Source organism: Lolium perenne, chromosome 3 (genome assembly GCF_019359855.2).
Source record: "Lolium perenne isolate Kyuss_39 chromosome 3, Kyuss_2.0, whole genome shotgun sequence".
NCBI classification, from domain to species: domain Eukaryota; kingdom Viridiplantae; phylum Streptophyta; class Magnoliopsida; order Poales; family Poaceae; genus Lolium; species Lolium perenne.
The window spans coordinates 125,729,140-125,749,599 of record NC_067246.2 but is presented as its reverse complement, the minus strand read 5'-3'; the positions used below and the strand labels follow the sequence as shown (position 1 = coordinate 125,749,599).

General features: G+C 41.8%; 3 protein-coding genes across 3 annotated transcripts; 2 read left to right on the top strand and 1 right to left on the bottom strand.

Moving 5' to 3' along the window:
* The first annotated feature begins 1,365 nt into the window (after window positions 1–1,365).
* Window positions 1,366–9,995, top strand: LOC127342317 (zinc finger CCCH domain-containing protein 4). The gene is made up of 14 exons (XM_051368251.2): window positions 1,366–1,592; window positions 2,447–2,633; window positions 3,723–3,896; window positions 4,030–4,177; window positions 4,633–4,944; window positions 5,466–5,612; window positions 5,698–5,878; window positions 6,319–6,602; window positions 6,684–6,800; window positions 7,277–7,421; window positions 7,741–8,006; window positions 8,109–8,306; window positions 8,851–9,372; window positions 9,496–9,995. The coding sequence occupies exons 1-14, from the start codon at window positions 1,451–1,453 to the stop codon at window positions 9,706–9,708; spliced, it is 3,036 nt and encodes a 1,011-aa protein (XP_051224211.1). The 5' UTR covers window positions 1,366–1,450; the 3' UTR covers window positions 9,709–9,995.
* Window positions 9,996–10,662: 667 nt separating this feature from the next.
* On the bottom strand, window positions 10,663–16,312 carry LOC127342314 (protein pleiotropic regulatory locus 1). Its single transcript, XM_051368249.2, has 16 exons — window positions 16,140–16,312; window positions 15,920–16,044; window positions 15,080–15,161; window positions 14,924–14,983; window positions 14,688–14,769; window positions 14,290–14,382; window positions 13,348–13,411; window positions 13,138–13,223; window positions 12,958–13,059; window positions 12,790–12,873; window positions 12,414–12,474; window positions 12,255–12,321; window positions 12,102–12,179; window positions 11,482–11,546; window positions 11,219–11,296; window positions 10,663–11,084 (listed from the first exon to the last, which is right to left on the bottom strand). The coding sequence occupies exons 1-16, from the start codon at window positions 16,271–16,273 to the stop codon at window positions 10,912–10,914; spliced, it is 1,434 nt and encodes a 477-aa protein (XP_051224209.1). The 5' UTR covers window positions 16,274–16,312; the 3' UTR covers window positions 10,663–10,911.
* Window positions 16,313–16,472: 160 nt separating this feature from the next.
* LOC127342315 (uncharacterized) lies at window positions 16,473–18,759 on the top strand. The gene is made up of 2 exons (XM_051368250.2): window positions 16,473–16,631; window positions 18,172–18,759. The coding sequence occupies exon 2, from the start codon at window positions 18,177–18,179 to the stop codon at window positions 18,519–18,521; it is 345 nt and encodes a 114-aa protein (XP_051224210.1). The 5' UTR covers window positions 16,473–16,631; window positions 18,172–18,176; the 3' UTR covers window positions 18,522–18,759.
* Window positions 18,760–20,460: the final 1,701 nt, after the last annotated feature.

Below are 20,460 nucleotides of genomic sequence, written 5' to 3'. Positions count from 1 at the left end.
GCCAGCCATCATCACCTCCACGATGCCGGCGACGCGTTCGGAGCGCGACCCGCGTGCAGATGAAGACCTTGGTGGATCCGGCACCACCAGCACCTGCGAGGGGTACTGGCGCTCCTTCACGGTGCCGAGGTAGACGCGGTGGCAGCCAAACTCGATGATGCGGCCGTTCTGAGGGGTTGGCGAAGTAGCCCGCGTTGTCGTCGATGAAGTCCAGCGAGCCGAGGCGGTAGACGAGGCCAGAGACCACGCGCTCGCCGGAGATGGTGAGGAGGCCCGCCCGGATATGAACTCCAGCAAGCGCAGCTGCTGGTCCCACGGTGGGCGCCAACCGTCGTCGTAGGGAAACAACAGATGCCATAAGATGGCTTAAGTTGGGGCCGAATGTGCGCTAGCGGATCCGGGGGAGGGTTTGGTTAACATTGACAAAGTTTCCGATATGTATTGATGAACTTGGCCCTTGGCCAGAGGTTGAAGATGTACAGTGCAACTCTACCTTGTCTCTAACGAATCTCTCTCTGATCTATCTCCCCACGCTATGGTGTGCCCCCTCTCCTTATATAGGGGGAGGATGGCTTACAAGGGAAGAAACCCTAATGGAATCTTGGATGAGCTAAGCTACTTTATAAAGCTACTTTGGCCCCCCGGGCGCCTGTTCTGTCTTTAATCAGGAGCGATGACCTCGACCGGTATCTTCTACGTCATCATCTGTTTTGGCGCTAGGGCTTCGATTAAAGCTGAAGTGCTTCGCTCATCCTTGTCCTCTAATCCTTTATGGAATCTTTGACCAAAGTGCTGACATGCTACAGTGACCCTGGTACCGGTTTCGGTACCTTTGCACTTAGCGATACGAACCCTTAGAGTCAGTACTTCGGTTTCGATACCTCTTGGGATATCGGTTCGTACCAACTCCGGTTAGCTAAACTTAACTCTTGAATCCGGATCAATCTTTGATCCGGTTTACCACTACCATATTATGACTTATTTTGCCATAGTCTTGGTCTACCGGGGACCATCCCCCGACATCTAGTGCTATTACCTCTAAATTATAGTGGTATATATGACAGGTTTTTTACATCCTACCCCATCTGATGGGATGCTCTTATCCAGTCAACACGAGCTGACCCTTGGTCCTGCTTGTCAGCCTCCCGTCAACACTTGGCATGGTCGCCAGCTGTGGACAAAATATCGGGATGGTCAACAGAGGTCATGGGCCTGAGACACGACCACTGCGTGGACCAGGTCCTGGTGCACCGCAGACCCACGCCCCGCTCCCGTGCTCTGTTGCGGGCCGGTCCATGCGCCGTGCCGCTGCCTCCGGGCTTGTCGTGTCTTCAAAAAGGGAAACGAACCCCCCACTCCCCGTACGGAGAGAGTCTTGCAGTGCAAGAGAAAAGAGGAAGGCCGCGCCGCCGCCGCCGTCTCGGGAGGCGGAGCAGACCTCGCCGCCGCCATGCCGGGCATCGAGCAGGAGGATGCGGCGCCGCCGCCGCCGCGGCAGCGGCCGCCGGTCGCCACGGAGGCTCTCCGCGACAGGATCGTCGAGAAGGTCAAGGAGAACCGCGTCACGCTCATCGTCGGGGACACCGGATGCGGTAACGATCTGCCTGCTCTTTCTCCCTTCGATACGCGCTCGTTTCGGCCTCGATCGCTCGCTCGCATTGGGTGATTCGATTCTTTTGGTGTGCCCCATTTGGGGTTTGGGGGAGGTTTAGCCCCAAGCCCCCAACTTTTTTTGTTCCTCTGTTCGCGGAAACCGCGCGTTTCGTTGGCCTGGATTTTCGCAATTTTCCATCTTTTGTTGCGTTTTCATCTATACTTTCCTTTTCCAAAAATGTTTTTTTTCATCTCCTGTTTTTTTTTTTGGGTCGACGGAGGGTGGCAGCATTGGGGTGTCTCCGGGTGGGGTTTCTGCCAGATTGGGAAGACCTGCGAGGGCCTTGGCGCGTTTTAACTTTGATCTGAAACCTCAAGGATCTCTCTCTGCCTACGGCTTACCGCTTGTTTTCTTCAAGGGTTTAAGCCTTTTTGGGGCAGTTTTCCTCCCGGGAATTTCTCCGGGAATCTTCGTTTTTAGTACTTACAATGTGTCGATTCCTCATGACGCTACTGTGGATCTACATTCTAGAAATGAAAAAATCGACCTTTTGGGTTGGAATTTTAGCTAACAAGGGTTTGCAGTGCAGATTTGTTAATTGGTTGCTTACCTTTTGTGGAGACAGTTCCTTTTTTAAGTTTACTGGTGTCTTTTTCATGCAATTGATTTCATTTTTCGCATTGTTATAGCCTTTTTTTTAGGATTGCATGCTCAGGCGGCATAGGATGGAGGAATGGTGTAGTGTACAACAGTTGATGACATCGGCAGCAATGATCGTGCTCTAGGATGTAAAAGAACGAACTTGTCCCAGTTTAGTCATACTAATGGATTCAACTCGTCCTTCTGTTGCAGGAAAGAGCTCCATGGTTCCCCAGTTCCTCCTAGATGGAAATATGGAACCCATCATGTGCACGCAGCCTAGGAGGTTTGCTGTGGTCGCCATTGCTCAAATGGTAGCGGAAGCTCGCAAGTGTCAGGTAGGAGAAGAGGTTGGATATCATATAGGCCACTCAAATATGTCAAATCTCAATTCCAAAAGGTAATTCCTCACCGAGCCTGTCATCCAATGGCACCTTACTCCTTGATATTTAGCACATGAAACGTATCGTTACTACAGTATTTCATTTTTCTTCTACATGTGCCGTTGATCTGAATTCTCCAGACATTATATGCTGGATAGGTAGCATAGGCTGCAAGGTTGGGTGTATCTCAAGGAAGAATTCAGAATTATTCAAGCATATTGCTACAGTGTAATCTTAGCTACATTCTACCACGACAAAGCATTCCAGGAATCACGGTGTCACAAATATATATGACCATTTCATGCATATGATTGTATAAGTTAAATCTTAAAGTTTGGATAAACTGTGGTCCAGAACCCACAACCTGTTAGGACTGCATTCTTATGGCTTCTCAATTCTAGATTAAACAGCTCTATTGCTTGGTTAAGTGGAAAAATAATGATTTCGTTGACGCGGAGTGTTTAGAGGCCATAATGAAATCAGTATCACTATCATCAGCAACTCAGTCATAGGCAGTATAGATTGGATCTCTGAGTATGTTGATCGTTGACATCTCAACAAAAGAAAGGCACACTCACTTGCATTCCTTGTAGTTTTTCAGTTATTTTATATTTCATTCAAATACTCTGGATCATGCAATTATCAAACTAATTATACGGAAAAGCGTTACCTTTCATACCTGCATCCAAATGTATTTATGAGTTGGTGTATTTCTACTTTTACATTAGTAACTGGTAATTCAATGTTGATTGTTTCCAAAATGATCAGTTCACATACATATACAGATACGTATGCTTGCAAATAATAGTATTGCTTCTCGCGTTTTAGCTTCTCTTTGTGCGGTCATCCTTGCCTACAATTTATATGTATCCATTAAACTGTGAGGTATAAGATGATCGTGAGTTACTGCTTGCTTATCAATTGTATTGAGATTATCACGAATTTGATTGCCATCATGGCAGTTTAATGTCTAGTTCTACTTCTTGCCTCCAAATTTCCAATATATTTGGCCTTCTGCCTTATTTCATGCACCATATTCACATGAACATCATGATATCATTTGTGCTACTTGATTGCCCTCAAAACTTGTTTAATGTATGAACCAGGTCAAAAATCGTTTTCAAAACAGCTGGTGTTGTATTGGAGCAACTGCGTGACAAGGGCATTGCTGCATTGAAATATAAGGTTATTATTCTTGATGAAGTACATGAAAGGTCTGTGGAATCTGATCTTGTCCTTGCTCTGGTTAAGCAGTTTCTGATGAAAAAGAATGACTTGAGGTAAGTACTCTGATTAACATGCATTAGTGAATTCAACCAGACACACTTTTTACAGTAGTAATGGACTCCATCCACCTTACAAAATAATCTTACTTCCTTCTGATTGCTAAGACATGTCATGTCATTCTTGTAGGTTGGTTTTAATGTCTGCCACTGCTGATATCACAAGATATAAGGAATACTTCAGAGATATTGGAAGGGGTGAAAGGGTTGAAGTGATTGCCGTTCCAAGCAGTCCACGTGCTCGCATTTTTCAACGAAAAGTCCTATACCTTGAGCAGGTAAATATCGTAATTGGTTTCAAAATTTAAGTGGGCAATCAGTGTTCCGTTTTACTATTGTATCCCGTGAGCTTGATAAAACTTGAACTGGATTTCTTTGCATGCTGTACTCTCTAGTCTTCACAATGTCTGGGTACTGAACAAGCTGCAGTTTCTTATATAGTGTAAACAGGGTGCTGTTTGTTTCTGTATTTGCTCAATTTCCACAGAAAGTGATGTTGAACCGTAACCAGTTCATGTTTATTGTCATCGTTATTAGAAGTGTGTTCTATGACACATGGGTGGCTTGTGTCTATGATAAGGTTTTTTTACAAGGGTGCATGAGGTTTCGCCCCGAAATTGGTTACCTTCCACTGCCCCTATCTGTTATTTGCCTTCCTATATACAATCGATACTTTACATAGACCTCTTCTGGTCTGTTCTGTTATCACCTGATGCGAAGTAATGCTTCACAGATTGCTGATATTCTCAAGATGAGTTCTGAATCACTTTCAACAAAGTATTGCTCTGGAGAGGATGCTGATGCTGAGGCTGATCTTAATCCTGATGTGTATCAACTTATCCACGAGTTATTATTGCACATACACCTAAATGATCCAGACATTGAAAAGAGTGTTTTGGTTTTCCTTCCTACATACTATGCGTTGGAGCAACAGTGGATCCGCCTGCTGTCTCTTAGTTCAATTTTCAAGGTGCACATTCTTCATCGCAGTATTGATACTGATGAAGCACTTCAAACTATGAAGGTCTCAAAATCTTGCCGAAAGGTACGAGTTGTTGGATTACTATTCAACTTAGTACAATTAACCTTTTTACCTGTTAAGGTTATATTTAAGCTATGTTCGGCTAGTAATGAGAGATGGTGACAAATTTAAATATTTGGCAGAGCGCTCCTCCTCCGCTCTAAGACACCTTAACGCCTTTCGAACCATGACTATAACTATTGCTAATTACTATTTGGTGTAATTTCAGAAGAAGTGCCTCTCTTTCCCGATCTTATCTTAATTTGTCAGGTGATGTAGATGTGTTGGTTCACTGTATATGTAGCACACTGAAAGAGCAGATTTTTTTTTTGAAAGAAAAGTGGTGGGGGAGGCCCCCACAGTGAGTTTTTTTTTTGTAAATAATAAGGACCCTAGTAATCATTAAAGTTGCAATTAGACAATCATGTAGAGTCAAAATTTAACATGGAGGACGTCTAATTGTTTACATAAATGGAGCAATTTTTTCTATGTATTGATTCCAATTGAACTATCATTTTTATGAGCCTTTTGTACTTTCATTGCAGGTTATACTGGCAACAAACATTGCTGAATCGTCTGTCACTATTCCAGGAGTTGCTTATGTTATTGATTCATGTAGATCATTGCAAGTCTATTGGGATCCAATTAGGAAAACTGACTCAGCTGGGCTTGTATGGGCTTCCAAGTCTCAGGTCAATCTCACAAATATACTGATGATATTCATTTAAAACTTATGTTCGACCCTGAAGTTTGCAACTATTTTTTAACCTCTTATAGGCTGAGCAGCGGAAAGGCAGGACAGGCCGAACCTGTGATGGTCAAATATATCGCTTGGTAACTGGATCATTTTACAACAGTTTAGATGATCATGAACATCCTGCCATTTTGAGGTTATCGTTAAGAGAACAAGTGCTCATGGTTTGCTGCGCAGAGTCGAGAGCTATGAACGATCCTAATGGTATCTTTTCTCTCATTAAGTATTTTATTGATGTTTCTTCAATATTTTTTATGCTGCTCAAATTAATATTTGATGTTATCCTTATTTTAGTCACTGCACCACCTGTCCTTAAGTGTCTATTTTTACACTTTGCACTGACTTTTATATAGAAGTTTGACATTTAATTCCATAGGAGCATGTTTTAATTTGAGGAAGTACGTGTCATCTACATATATCAGAGGCAAACTTACACACAAGACACATACGCCCAGAAAAACTCAACCACATTCTGGAGTATCAAGTTATAATAAGATGACTAAATACTTCTATGCATATTAGCAACGCGAAGTTGTAAATTTGACATATTTAAAACTCCTTATTTGGGTACGTAGGCGGGGGATTATATACCATTGTATTTAGATAAATGTAATATTCTCACTAACAGTTACTCATTTTGCCAGTCGTGCTGCAAAAAGTTCTTGACCCACCAAATTCGGATGTTGTTCAAGATGCATTAGACTCACTTGTTCAAATTCACGCATTGGTTAAGCCAACTTCTCCGAGAGGGCGCTATGAGCCCACTTTTTATGGCTGTTTGCTCAATAGCTTGCCATTATCATTTGATGCTTCTGTTCTTGCCCTGAAATTTGGTGAGGTTGGCTTTCTCCATGAAGGAATTCTGATAGGCATTATGTTGGACATCCAACCGCTTCCTATCCTGCAACCTTTTGGCTATCAAGCATTGGTAATGTTTCAGTCGCCTCACAACAAATGATTTGGTCCCTATGCTGTTTCAGTTATATGTATCTTATTTTCTGTTTTACAGTGTAAGATATTTAGAGACAATTACTTTTACGAGGACAACAAACTGAAAATTGGCAAGAAGGAAGCTACACTCATTGGAAACCTTTGTGCATTTCAATTTTGGCAGCGAATGTTTAAGGTACACCTTATCTTGTTTGTAATAATCCTTGCGCATATTTTCAGGATCTACTGCATTTGATAGTTAGTCAATTTCAACATTGATATTAGTAACTTTCATACCCTTTTATGGTAACATTTACTAATTTGTTTGCCTGCGAGTATTGTGGTAATTGTCTTGCCCATAAGCTTAAACTCTTGTATACATACTTGCTTCTCATTTCAATGAAAAAAAATGTGCAAATGCTGTTTGTTCATTCTCTAAAAAAAAGCAAGTACTCCCTCTGTCCCATAATATAGGACGGAGGGAGTAACATTTAGTAATGCACATACTCATTTCTCTTTCCATCAACAGTTAAACGGTTTTCTCTGTTAGTTCCATGCCTAGTGATTGTCTATTGCTAGGATGCTAAGCGAGAATCATTATCAATGCACTCGTCATTGTTTTCTGTTCAAAGCAGTAGTTACTTATCAAAGTTACATCTCCATATGTTTCAGGACAAGTATCGTCTGGAGTATCTGAAAAATGTGGCGAACACCCAAGAGCCAACACTATCTCAATCCTTCATTTCTAAACATGAAGAAGTTTGGTGTGCATTACATAACATCTTGCCAGCAGCACTTAACCATATCTCTGAAATTTGTACGTCTTTCGACTTGTGATCAATATTTTATGAATGGTGTACTCATCTAGGAGTAGTTACTCTCACTAGTATCTGTATTTTGACCGCACACTTTGCATTTGTAGTGCCTTGCGTATTTTTTCGCAGTTGTAATATACCACATTAAATGGGAAAATGTACATAGATAGTAAAAACTGTAGCATAGTATGCTTTGCTGAAGTTATTGTGTTCAAAATATACTTAGCTTGTGTTGAACTACTCCTAGAAGTGCCATTTGCAAATATTTTCCAAAAAGTAATGCAAGAAAATTTGAGTGTTTATTGACTTTCTTTTGAACAGATGATGATGTTATGAGCACACTCCACCGTTTTAGGCCTAGTTTTCTTGTGGAAATCAATTGTCCGAGGTACCTTCAGCCTGCTGAATTCCACCATTCATGTCTTCACCATCAAGTACTAAAGCCAGAGGATATGAATCCACTCTTGTTGGAAGCTGAGAATTCCCAATTAGATTCACAGACGAAGTGTGCCGCAACCCCTTATGTTTCTCCCACTGATTTTGAGGCCACTCTCACTGTTGTAGCACTCAAGGCGCTTATCACAGAGGTTTGTTTCATTGTACTAACTTCATGTTGCGCCAAATTTATCCTTAAAATTAGTATAAATATTTTTGCTGCGTAACCATAATGATTCTTGGTTTATTCCCAGATGAAGACGCAACTTGCAGAGGACAAGGTAGTTCCTCGTAGGGAACGCGCTGGTGGTTATGTTTATGTACAACAACCCTTTGAAAGTGAGATGTGTGTGTTCTTTGTTCGTGGATCTTGTACTCGGGGGAACACATGCCCCTTTTCTCATTCAACTCGTGCCCCCAAACCAGTATGCAAGTTCTTCCTTACATTACAGGTACAATATTAAAATTTCATTATTTTTTCACATTTTCTTTTGCTCAGTCCATTTGCATTCGAGCATATAATTGGCAGGGTAGGATTAGTGTTTCTCTTCTGTTTGTGTTTCTAGCGAGTTAAATGTTTTGATGTACTATTGCTGTAATAATTCAAGGCAATTTATTGATGAGACTATGAACACAATGGTGTTGATTTAACCAGACAATTTTTATTAGAACACAGCTTGATAGGACTACATGGAGATCAGCGATCCATGTGCCTGAATCTTAGTTTACTCTCTTTTTTCCTTCTCGTTCTTGTTTTGGCTTCCTTTCATTTCTGTTGGGTTTCATATATAGCCTACCCCAACTTGCTTGGGAAAAAGGCTTTGATGTTGTTGTGCAGTCAATGCCATTAACAACAAAGTGATGCAATACCAGTTTTGCCTTTGATTCAACTTATATTTATTGAGCTGCATGTGTTCATTGATGTGCACATGTATATTGGGACCTGCATGGGCATGAGGTAGCTTTTTAATGTGTTTTGTTGTTCCATGTGATCAGGGTTGTAAAAATGGTAGCTCTTGTTCATTTTCACATGATCGTGGCTCCTCGAAGACTTCATCTTTTACATCTGGAATATGCTCTCAAGAAGACAGAGCCACCTCAGTATGTTGTACCAAGTTGTTGCCTGCAGGTGGCGATGGGCATATTGTTGTCATGAATGACAAAAATCTGCAGTTCTCTTGTAAAATTTGCCACTATTATGATCCCAGGAAGATAGTTGCGTGTACACCTGGTCTGCATTCAGTTGAGTCTGATTCAGTGACGAATGGCATGATGATACTCCAGAATGTGGCTGATCCTTGTCATCTAATTATTGGTGGTGAACATAAACTACCAGTTCCTTGGGCAAAAGTACAACGAGTTTTCTGGTTTGCTGATTTTGATTCTGATGAATCAGTCGATGAGAAAGTTCTCTTGCAGAAGTTCTTTGAGTATATTGCCATCAAGACCTTGTCAGAAACATTGTCTAAGTTGCAGGTTGTCTTGATCATGAATAACACAAAATTTGTTCATTTACAGGTATGCCATTTCTTAAGCGAGAATTGTAAGGGATTGCTAATATCTTATTCGAATAACTTGTTCCAAATCTGAGATGTAGTCAACAAGGTATCTGAATTTAACACTTACTGCCTTGTTTAACAGGCTGAAAGATTGGCAAGGGAATGCTTCTATTTTCTGGGTGAATCATTCATGTTCGATGAAGGAACTCTTGGATGGTTTTCAGACACCCCCAGTTACCCGAATGGGATGCAAGTATCAGCACCGGTTGCTTACATTTTCAACATGCACCCTCCTACTGGCGTTCAGTTTGGTGACTATCCGACAGAACTGCGCAGAGCCCTACGCAGAGCCTAGATAGAACGAATAGTCTAGGTTTCCCACATGTGAATAGCTAGATCGAATCATTTGGCGTGCTGTAATTTTTGGTAAGGTCACTCATACTAGGAGTGCTATCCAATCTGAATTCCCCCACACAATGGAGTCTTATCTGTGGAGATTTGGAGTAGGCCCTGTTGGTGACCAACGGTGGTTTAAGCTAACGGTTTTAACTTTATTCTTGCTACGTTAAGAACTTGAAATGTTGATGTGGAAAACGTTGATATCTTAAGAAGGTTGGATGTTGGAAGGGAGTCCTATTTCTATTCCTTTGTGAGGTTTTATTTGCCTTCTGGATATGAGCTTGTAGTGTAGCGTGAAATTTTCTGGTCACGCTTCCTTGGTATCTTTTCGTGATGCCGTCTGCAATCAACGTTTATACTGTGGAATGTAAAATTGTGGTGAATAATGTGCGCCTCAATCTTATGTTGCATACCCTATTTTTGGTTGGCAAAGCGACTGTCTGAATGTTAAAGCTTTGGAATCCTCTGAAAAGCCGTCAGATCTACAATATGAGTTTGGTACTTACATATGAACTCATTTGGAGGCCAAGCTACATATAGCTCTAGTTTCGAACACTTAAAATTCGTATTTCAAAGTTCCAAAAATATGAAACAAAATTTTAGAGGTAGCCAATGGTGTAAAATCTCAATGCAAACTAATTTGTATTCTAGGCTACACGTAATAGACAAAACCTGACAAATTTTAGTCTTCAAATGTGTACTGTTCACTATATTGTAATCCTTGAACACTATGGTCTTTTTCTATGAAATGGAGCCGGGGAGTGGTCCCTGTTAGTCTAAAAATAATTTAAATATATATTGCAAGTCTCACTAATGACACCGAACAAACCCAAATTCATACTGCTCACCCCAGTCTGAAGCACCCGCAACACAACAATTTTACGGAGAACCTGTAGAGTACAAACATCACTACAACAGCCGGATTTTGATACATCATTGAATTATTTATGCGGTACAAGCCATAGAACATAATTAATTAGAACCAGAAAGCATTCTTCATATTAAGCAATAAATACCAGTACAACACTTCTTGTATTACAGTTACAGGGACGTTATGACCTGAAATATACCAACCATACAGGCTCACTGAAGTGACCACTCAACCAACCAAGAGGTAGAATTTGGGCAGTTGAAATTAATCTTGTGATTTCTGTGGCAGTCAATATCTCCGGATGTCTTTTGGTGGCTTGAAGTTGACAGGGTGGGTTTCTGGTGTTGCTGTTAAATCTTCTTTCCACATCTTTATAGTTTTATCTGCCTCACAGGTCACGAGCCTCGACCCACTGTTATCATAAGATAGGGCATATATGCACGCTTCACTCTCCAGTGATCCTGCAATTGGAGATAACAGGGATGCAGATAATCAGTGATTCTAGTTGTAAACAAACATCAAGGCCTAGATCTGACTGCGGGGTGACCATTGCCACTAGCATTTCTGATAATGCATAAGGATAAGCAATACGTACCAGGCTGGACGATAGTCTGTTCTTGCTGAAAATTATGGCCACTCTTCCAATCCCAAAACCACATGCTTCCATTGTCCCCTGAAAAATGAAAAATGGATGTTCCATTATAGATATATGGTCTGAACTCTGAAAGCATGCAAGGGATGGTGAAATATGTTTCTTCTATACGTGATCTTAGAAATGAATAAATTCCAGACAATAGATATGGCATAAAGAACACAACAATATTAAAGAAGGCATGTTGTGGGAGTCACAGTGTTTACCTGCAGTTGCCAGGACACCATCCTCGTTAACAGCCATTGCATTAAGAATTGTTTTCTGCTGGGACCTGAAGGTGATCACGGATGAGAAGTTTAGTGCATGATCCACCATCAATAGGTTGGACTGAGCGGATAAAATAACATTCAGATGTTGCAACAGTATCATGATGCTAATATAACCCCTACAGTCACGAAAAATATTGAAGCCAAAGTTTAAAATAACACCAGATGGTCACTACTTAGGGGAAGTGGCATGTTTTGACATTATAGATTATAATGTTACAATCGCAAGAATTACTAGCACAAATGCCTCCATAAGAACTTTGTGTACTTCAAATGTTATAATAAATCTGGGATATTAGAATTCAAACTTACAGCAGAAACAACACCAGCTAATTCAAAACCATTTGAAGTACACAAAAGAACAAAAAGGACATCCTGGTCAACGTATATGGCATGCAAACATTCACCAGAAAGGCCATCAAGCAGACAGCAAAGCAGACCTAACATATAGTGCAGTACTTGAATGTTTCCAATTACAAATACAGTAAAGTAATCACGAAATGTACCACTTATACAATAGACAAGGTGAAATAAGTATGAATGCAAATAGGTTAACTCACAGCATGTTGTGCAAAAATTCGCCTTTGGGCAGGCTAAACTTTTTAATGTTATCGGCTGATGCTGATGCAAATGATTTCCTACATAAGAGAAGTTATTGTTAAAGTTCAAACAGTGTACATAATAAGCAAATGAACTTGTGGGTAAGAACCAACTCTTTCGGATGCAGAGCCATAGCCCGAACAGACTTCTTATGGTGCGTAAGAGTACACATAGTCTTCCCTGAAGAAACAAACAGCTGTAATGGAAACAGAAATAGATACAGCTAAAGTAAACACTTTGGTGAACATTGTTGAATTTGATAGTTGAATTACCAGCTACAAGATCCCAGAGCTTGATAGTTGTATCATGTGAGCCAGTGATAACTTGTGGATCCTGAGAATAAAGTTATATAATTAATTAACAGCAGGAACTGCCATAGACAAGGAAATACTATACCAACTTACAAGCCTGGTCTAAATAATAACACGATGAACAAATCAGAGCATGCATGTATCAAGATCACTATTTAACTGTTTTTTGTTCAACATTAAAAAGAAAACTCAAAATGTCACACATCAGATTTACTAACACACAATGTGACCAAGAATCAGAAGACTCGAATTACAAGTTTTGCTTAAATGAATGAAAACAATATTGAGAGCAAAACTCAGAATTACATGAGTCGCGACAAGTAAAATGCTATCTTACCGTTGGCCGAGCAAACACTGAACAAACTGTGTTATCATGACCAGTTAAAGCAGAAACATGTGCTTTTGTTCGGATGTCCCACACCTGTGTATGAAATAAGAACATCTTAGTGCATCATTTTGCTGCCAGATTTTGCATAATGTGCAACTTTAGGAAGTGATATCGTACTCTACAAACTGAATCTCGACCACCTGTCAGCAAGACATCAATTGTTGGGTGGAGAGCCAGACAGTAAACCCCACTCAGATGCCCATGGTAAGACCGTATAACCTTTGACAGGGAATAAAGACGATGTCATGAGAATGTCAATATGTCACATACCAAAGAGGATTAAATAATAAAACAAACCTTATTTTGTTCGAGATCCCAACATTTTACTTGTTTGTCATCACCAGCGGAAAATAAATATGTGTGCCGCTGACTGACAGCAAGTCCTAAGTCAATGCGCGTTAATTTCATCAGTTACAAATTTTCAGAATGGGTTAAACAAGAAAAGCATATTGAAAGGGTGATGAGTGTGTTGCCAGACTCTGGTACCCCAAAACAAGAGAAACTTACCGCGTACTTGCTCAATATGACCAGTCAGTGTAAGCTTCAAAGTTCCCGATGCAAGGTCCCATATCTACAAAAGGACAACACTCAGTTCAGAGGACCAATACGTGAACTACAACAGAAAGTAGTGTGACGTGCTCAGGCAGTTGGGTTGCTAGCTCCGTGTGCATTTATAATATCTATCCTTATTAGAAAATAACTTGAGATCTAAAACAACTGAAAGTTTGATGTCAAATAAAAACCCAATTGGCACCACAAGCATAAACAGCTCATACAATATACATGCACTATTTTCTTGTTCTCGCAGGAGTTAGTCCCCAGAATAGCAGTATAACCGTCCTATTAGGTCCAACAAGATTCTCAAACTGGAGATTGTATTATATGTGGATTGCCTAGACCTTTCCGTCAGCTCGTACTTTTGGTTGCGTTGGCTACTGCATGATGCTTTTTACTTTTGGTTGCGTTGGCTAGTGCATGATGCTTTTTACTTTTGGTTGCGTTGGCTAGTGCATGATGCTTTTTACTTTTGGTTGCGTTGGCTAGTGCATGACATGATAATATCAGAGCCTGAGGTCTTGAGTTCAAGTCATGGCTTTCAAAATTCTACGGGTTGCTGCGTTGGCCCCCTTTCTGTCCACGTTTAGGTCTCTTGAGTCATACATGAGATCCCTCAATGCACGTGCTGGCCTCCCCGAGTCACATGTGAGAGTGGGTGTTACAGTATATGTGGATTGCCTAGCCCTTTCTGTCAATTTGGACTTTTGATTGCATTGGCTAGTGCATGAAGCTTGACCGTATCTATCATGCAAGCAGAAGTATAAACCATTCAAAAAGAAATGCACATGTATAACCTCTGAGCAACTAATAGTGCTAATACAGGTTGTGATAGTCATCAGGTATTGCATGCATACATGAATTCCAATGCATAATGCAGGATGCTGGGCTCACCTTTATTGTCCTATCAGCAGAACCAGTACAGAACCATTCATTCCCTGGATCAAATGCTATAGATCGCACCCATCCTAAGTGACCACTGATGACCTGCATACGTAAAACAAAAAACTTAACACAATTTCTTGAAAGTAAAGAATGTACTTTGTTGCTAAGTAAGAACTAAGATGCTATTGTACATCAGTCTGACTCCAAGCAATCGTGCAGAACATGAAGGGTTCAATAATTTTGACCAGTATAATATTTTCAGCGTGTGGATATTATAATATATGCATGAACAAAACCATTTTCCCAAGCAAAAAATAGCACCGGTATTCCATTATTTTTTCTTTGAGGTGCCAAACCTGTTAGTACAACAAACAACACGAAAGATGGCACTTGAATAAAAATAATACCCGATAGTTCTTCCAGGGAGCATGCCATTCAGGTTTAGGCCATCTACTTGGTAACCTCTCCATCAGTGCAGATGTCGAGAATCTGAAAGGGTGTCAAGATATGAGCAATTCAAAGTAACAGACAGAACTGCACCTTACAATTATTGTCCAAAAATTGACAAAACTAATAGAATGATCAGACGGATGTCATGTTACAAGTAATAGACAGCCATAGAAGAAAAGGCAAGTGAACAAACCTGTCAGATGACCCGGGAATCGATAGTACAGTTCTGTTTTTGCCTTGTCCTGTAGAATCACTGTCAAAAATAAAAATAAAAAAGTAAATTCAGTAGAAATAAAAAGGAATAGAATCAACATGTTAGCAACAGACAAGAATATATGAATGCACTTACGGTGCCTTAGGAAGCATAAGTGGGGCAGGGATAATGGCATTACTTGTGCCTCCCCCACGAGCATCTTTTGTGTCTTGTGTGCCTGAGAAGATAATTGTTAGCTAAAATAACAAAAACACTAACATTATTGTGGAAGTTCGTATCATCTAGTCTACCCCAGTATTTATATTTTTTACAAAATTAGATGGAAAATTATACTCCCTCCATTCACTAATATAATATGTTTTAGCTTTTAGTGGATTCATCTATTTTGGTACGTATCTAGTCTACTCTTAGTGTGTAGATTCAGTCATTATGATGTGTATCTAGCTCACTTTGAAATGTCTAAAACGTCATATATTTGTGAGCAGAGGGAGTAGTAGAGAAGCGCAAGGGACAGCCCGAAACAACTGTTTCAACTATTCAAGTAACATTTTAAACCAAACGCTGAAATACATAAATAAATCAACCAGTTCCATCTGAACAATGTGGAAGAGATGATTAACTAGCATACAACTGAACTCCCAGCTTTGGTTTCTTCCATCACTTCCAATGCAGCAAAACATAGTGTTCAGATAGACTATCCTAACTTTCTTGCCTCTGCCTGATTTCTTCCTATGTAACATGCAATTACAGAAAACAAAGGTCTTATTTAAGAGAAAAAGGCAATCATATGAAATTACGCTGGAATCAAATTTGCTAGGATTTCGGCAGTTGCATCTGTTCCCTAGGTAATCCTTTATTTGTTATCCTAGGGTTCATTACTTGTGAACATGATTTCACGCTCTAGCTAGATTATAGTTAGTGTTTTTTTTAGTAAGCAGCAGGGGCTATGATCTAAAAAAGGGCAGCAACATTTACCTGGAAGCGTCAATGCAGAGGAAGGAGCCGCGGCACCCTTCCCCTGCACCCGGCCCTGATCGGTCGGAAGGTTCTTGACCGCACCATACTCTGCATTCACCTTGCAGCTGACACGAATCCGCTTACTGCCGCGAGGTTGAGAGCAAGAGGAGAGAAGCGGTTAGTACCAGGGTGCTAGGGTTTTGGGGTTATGGAAGGGGGCTGAGCGAGCTGGCTTTACCTCTCGGCGTCTGGGGAGAATAGGAGGGAGTGGCTGGGCGCGAAGAGGTCCTGGGAGCGTTTCAGCGACTTGAGGCTTAGCTTCTTCAACGACTGCGGCTCCACCGGCTCGCCGCCCGCCGCCACCATCGCCATAGCCGCCGCCGCCGAGGATCTCCGAGATAGTTCGCTTCTCCTCCCTTCTCTTGTCTTGTCCAAAAGTGTGTGGACTGTGGAGACGGTTCGCAATGTCGGCCACTCGGCCCAGCCAAAAATTGCTGAAATGTGGGCCTAACTGGGCCTAACTGGCCCGTTGCAAGGGATATATGCGGCTCGGCCCACCATTCCACTAACCCTGGAGCCCCGTCCACGCTCTGGGTTCTGATCGACCGGCTTCGCTACCCACGTCGCGCCGCCCGCCGCCGCCGCCGCCGCCGCCCGGTATCCGCTACCTGTTGCATCTCCGGCCCGCCGCGCAGTACTACTCCTGCTCCGGCGTCACGTGTTCGCCGAGGTAAGCCACATGCCTCGTAACGCCGCGTATTAAGGTTGCGCACTTGCGGCTGCTCGTTGGATCCGTAGATATCTAAGTATGCGTTCATTCAGTAGTAGGTAGTATTATCAAATTGTGTGGTAGAGCTCAACTCATCTCGAAAGATATCTTCGTCGGATGGGTTCGATCTTTGGTTTGCCTCTCTGTAACTGTTGATTCGATGCATACAGAACAGTAGAGAGTTCTTTGTTTGGCCCGAAAAGTAAGTACCGCTAATTGTCACATTTAGGTTTTGTGAACTGCGCGATAAGTAGATACACTTAGATCCAGTGTCTGCATACTTTGATTGCCGTTCTTTATTGGAAAATTCATAGGCTGGAATCGATTAGGTGTAATGTGTACTGACAAACTGAAATATGTATAGCCTTCAATTGTTGGGTACTGTTTTTTATAGGTCCCTAGGATTGCAAGTGCATATGAAGGTCAGGGCCTCACTCGGTTACAATACTTCCCAGTTCCGGGTTCCTGCTTTACTGCAGTGAAGGAGTTTTCTCTGGACAAATCACTCTGTTCCTACCTCATGCATGCTTAAAATGTTACTTTTTTTTTATCATTGGAGCTTGACATTCTAGCGAATTTAGATGAAATTGGATTTTGCGGTGTAATACCATGTTCACTTGCTGATGTACCAGCATGAAACTGTCCCGTCATGCCTAAAAGAGATTGGCATTAAGTTTCCTCTTGCCTAACCTGCTAAAGTCTACTTTTGGATTGTTGGCTCGTAATATTCGGATGCCATAGCAGCTGCATTTGATAATTTTCTGCATGTCTGTTAAGTTACTGCTGATGCTACAGGTTTGTGTTATGTTTGGTATATGCTCAAATTAACCGTATTGATTCTATGCTAATGATGAAACATCTGGCTCTTGTTTGATCGTTGCCGAACTTTTTGCATGCCCATGCTCTGTTGGCAATTCCCATTGAATTTTGTTATCAACATAAGCCAGAATATGGATAACCAAAAGCACATACGATATTTTGGCTGGCCAAAAAATTTCTATGTTTTGGCTTGGGTTCAACCAACTTAAGGTGTAACTATATAGAGCAAAAAGATCAAGAGGGTTTCCTGGTACAACTTGTCACAGTGGCATGGTTGCAAAGCAAAACACAGGCTTAGATTTAAACTCTGGCTATCTGTTTTGCAGGCAACTGCTTTGATTAGATTTTATATTCGGTCTTGATCTCAACCAAACACACCCTAAGGTGCAACTGTACAAGATTTGGCTATTCATAAGCTTGCGTATAAGCAAATAAGATCAAGGGAGTATCTGTGTAAAACTCCTTGTCACAGTGGCGGACAGTGAAATGCATGCTACATTCAATATCTGGTTATCTGCTTTGCAGGCAACTGCTTTAGTTAGATTTTATGTTCGATGTTGATTTCATTTCCCTTGTCTATATCAGAGGCAACAATTTATTTTCACAATGTGCACAGGTTTCTCATAGGTAATTGAAATGTATCACATCATCAACTAATATATTTCCATTGCTTGTCAAACAGCAACGATGGTGATTCCTCCACCGGACAGGGCAGCTAGGATTGTCACTTTTCTCAAACCCTACCTTCTGAAGATGCATTTCTCGAACAAGTTTGTTACCGCACAGGTCATCCATACTCCAACAGCAACCGTCGCGTGCTCTGCAAGCTCACAGGAGAAGCTGCTGAGACCGAGCATGGAGTCGACCCGTGACGTCTCTGCTGCTGCAAAGATTGGGAAGTTGCTCGGCGAGCGCCTACTGGTCCAGGGGATACCTGCCGTGTCCATCCACCTGAAGCGAGAGCAGAAGTACCATGGCAAAGTCAGGGCTGTTATAGATTCTGTCAGAGAATCTGGAGTTAAGCTGTTGTGATGCTGAAACCAGATAAATTCGATTAGCATTTGAATCTTGAATTGTATTGTCTGAAAGTTTGGACTGATTCGAATTGGGCAGCAACTTTGGTGTTACTGAATTCAGCGCTAAGCAAGCATTCTACAGGTCAATAAAACGACTGTGTTGAAAGGAGGTAGACTGGTCAATCTGTAGTAGCACTTTGGGATCTGAAGTCAGTTTTTATCTTTCTGAAAATACAGCCCTTGTTTGCCCGTCACGCTGTTTTTCATACGTTGCTTTTTAATGGATCATGGTTCCATTTAAAATCAGAATTAATGCTTGATCACGATTGGAGAGTATGTTTGGAGAGGATGTGATCACGATTTTGCTTCCTTGTTCCTTCGGAGGGATGTTTGCCTATCTGGGGTAGCAGTGTAGCACCCGGTGCCTGGATTCTTGTTGATTTCTCCTCTTTTTGATTGCTCGTTGCTTTTTCTCTGTTTCTTCAGGGGATTCTGAACTTCAGGAGGAAATCCTAATCTTGAAGACCGTTGTTATGTTTGAATAGTGCTCCCTGTCAAAATCTGCATCTTGTGTCCAAGGTCTACTGTTTCCCTGTGCTTTAGAGAGCTCTCATCTCCCTCAAAACTGGGTAGCGCTGACACGCGGCCCCAAAGGCAAAAGTTGATCTCCCACATCGTACAAATAGGACAAACTACTTCAAATTCTCAGTGGCAACAAATTCGTAGCTAACACATCCAACCAGTACAACGAGTTCTCCCTCGTTTTCTCAACTGGAGTGAGAATTGAGTACACACGCCTGACGAATACAACAAACCCGAGGAACTGATGTTGAACAGCTGACAGACTGATTCGGCGTGGATTACCACATCCTGCAGACCTAGGCGGAGAGACTTTGTGCTGTCAATAGACTTTGTTTATCTGCAGTGGCAACTTCAGGGTCTACAGCCAGTCTCTATCTTTTCGAAAATGCAGCCCGTGTTTGTCTGTCCGGAACCGGAAGGGTGAACACATGCACCTCACTGTCGATGGGAACGTCACCTCCAGACACATAGATGTCAAACCTAATGTTTGAACTCTAATAGATTTGGGGTAGAACCACCTTTCTAACCATCCAACCTATTGTTGTTGGTTCTCATTTTTTTTACGGATTTTACTGGTAGGAATAATAAATTTCCCCCGTATAGTAGTGTATATTGATCGATTTCGAGGTGGGCATGCCTCATGATGGCCGAATGACAGCAGGAGGACAATGTAGTAATATCTTATTCCCGGACTATTTTGGTAATTAGGCTTGTCATGATTGAAGGAACCGAAAGAAGGTTAGGTCGCATTTGATTGACACCGTCAGCATGGTTGATACTATTATTCCAACAAAATGGCGTCCTTGGCATTTTGCACATATAAAGAAAAGTAGAGAAATAAGATGCGGCTTTGCATCCGATTCTGCATATTTTCTTCCGCTTTGCCGAACGGCCAAACTTGACCGAAGATGCGCGTGCGGCCGTCACAACGTCACCGGAATCTGGAATCGGCTCCGGTCCACCGCGCCGCGCCGGATGGCGACCGCCACGAAAACGCCGACCGCGTCATCACGAGAAAATAATCCTATGAGACCGGGTCTATCGACCCAGCAATTTAGACCAACTCCAGAACGCGCCACGTGTGCGCACGAATCTCAAAGCCGGCCCACGTCCTCTTCCTCAAATCATTGGAATTTTCTTCTCCCAAGTTCTGATATGATTCTGGTTGATGGCCGGTGGTGTGTCGTTGTTGAACTCTGCCCTGGATGGCTCCTACCTTAAATTGACGGGGCATTTTCCTGCCATGGTGCGGCTTCCTATAGATAGTCGTCCTGGTTTGTTCCATCCCAAGTCGCGTAAGAATTTTGAGATCTTAACCGAGCTTGGCCGATGTCATGGCCATGGCCTGGATAATAATCACGCTGATGGTAATT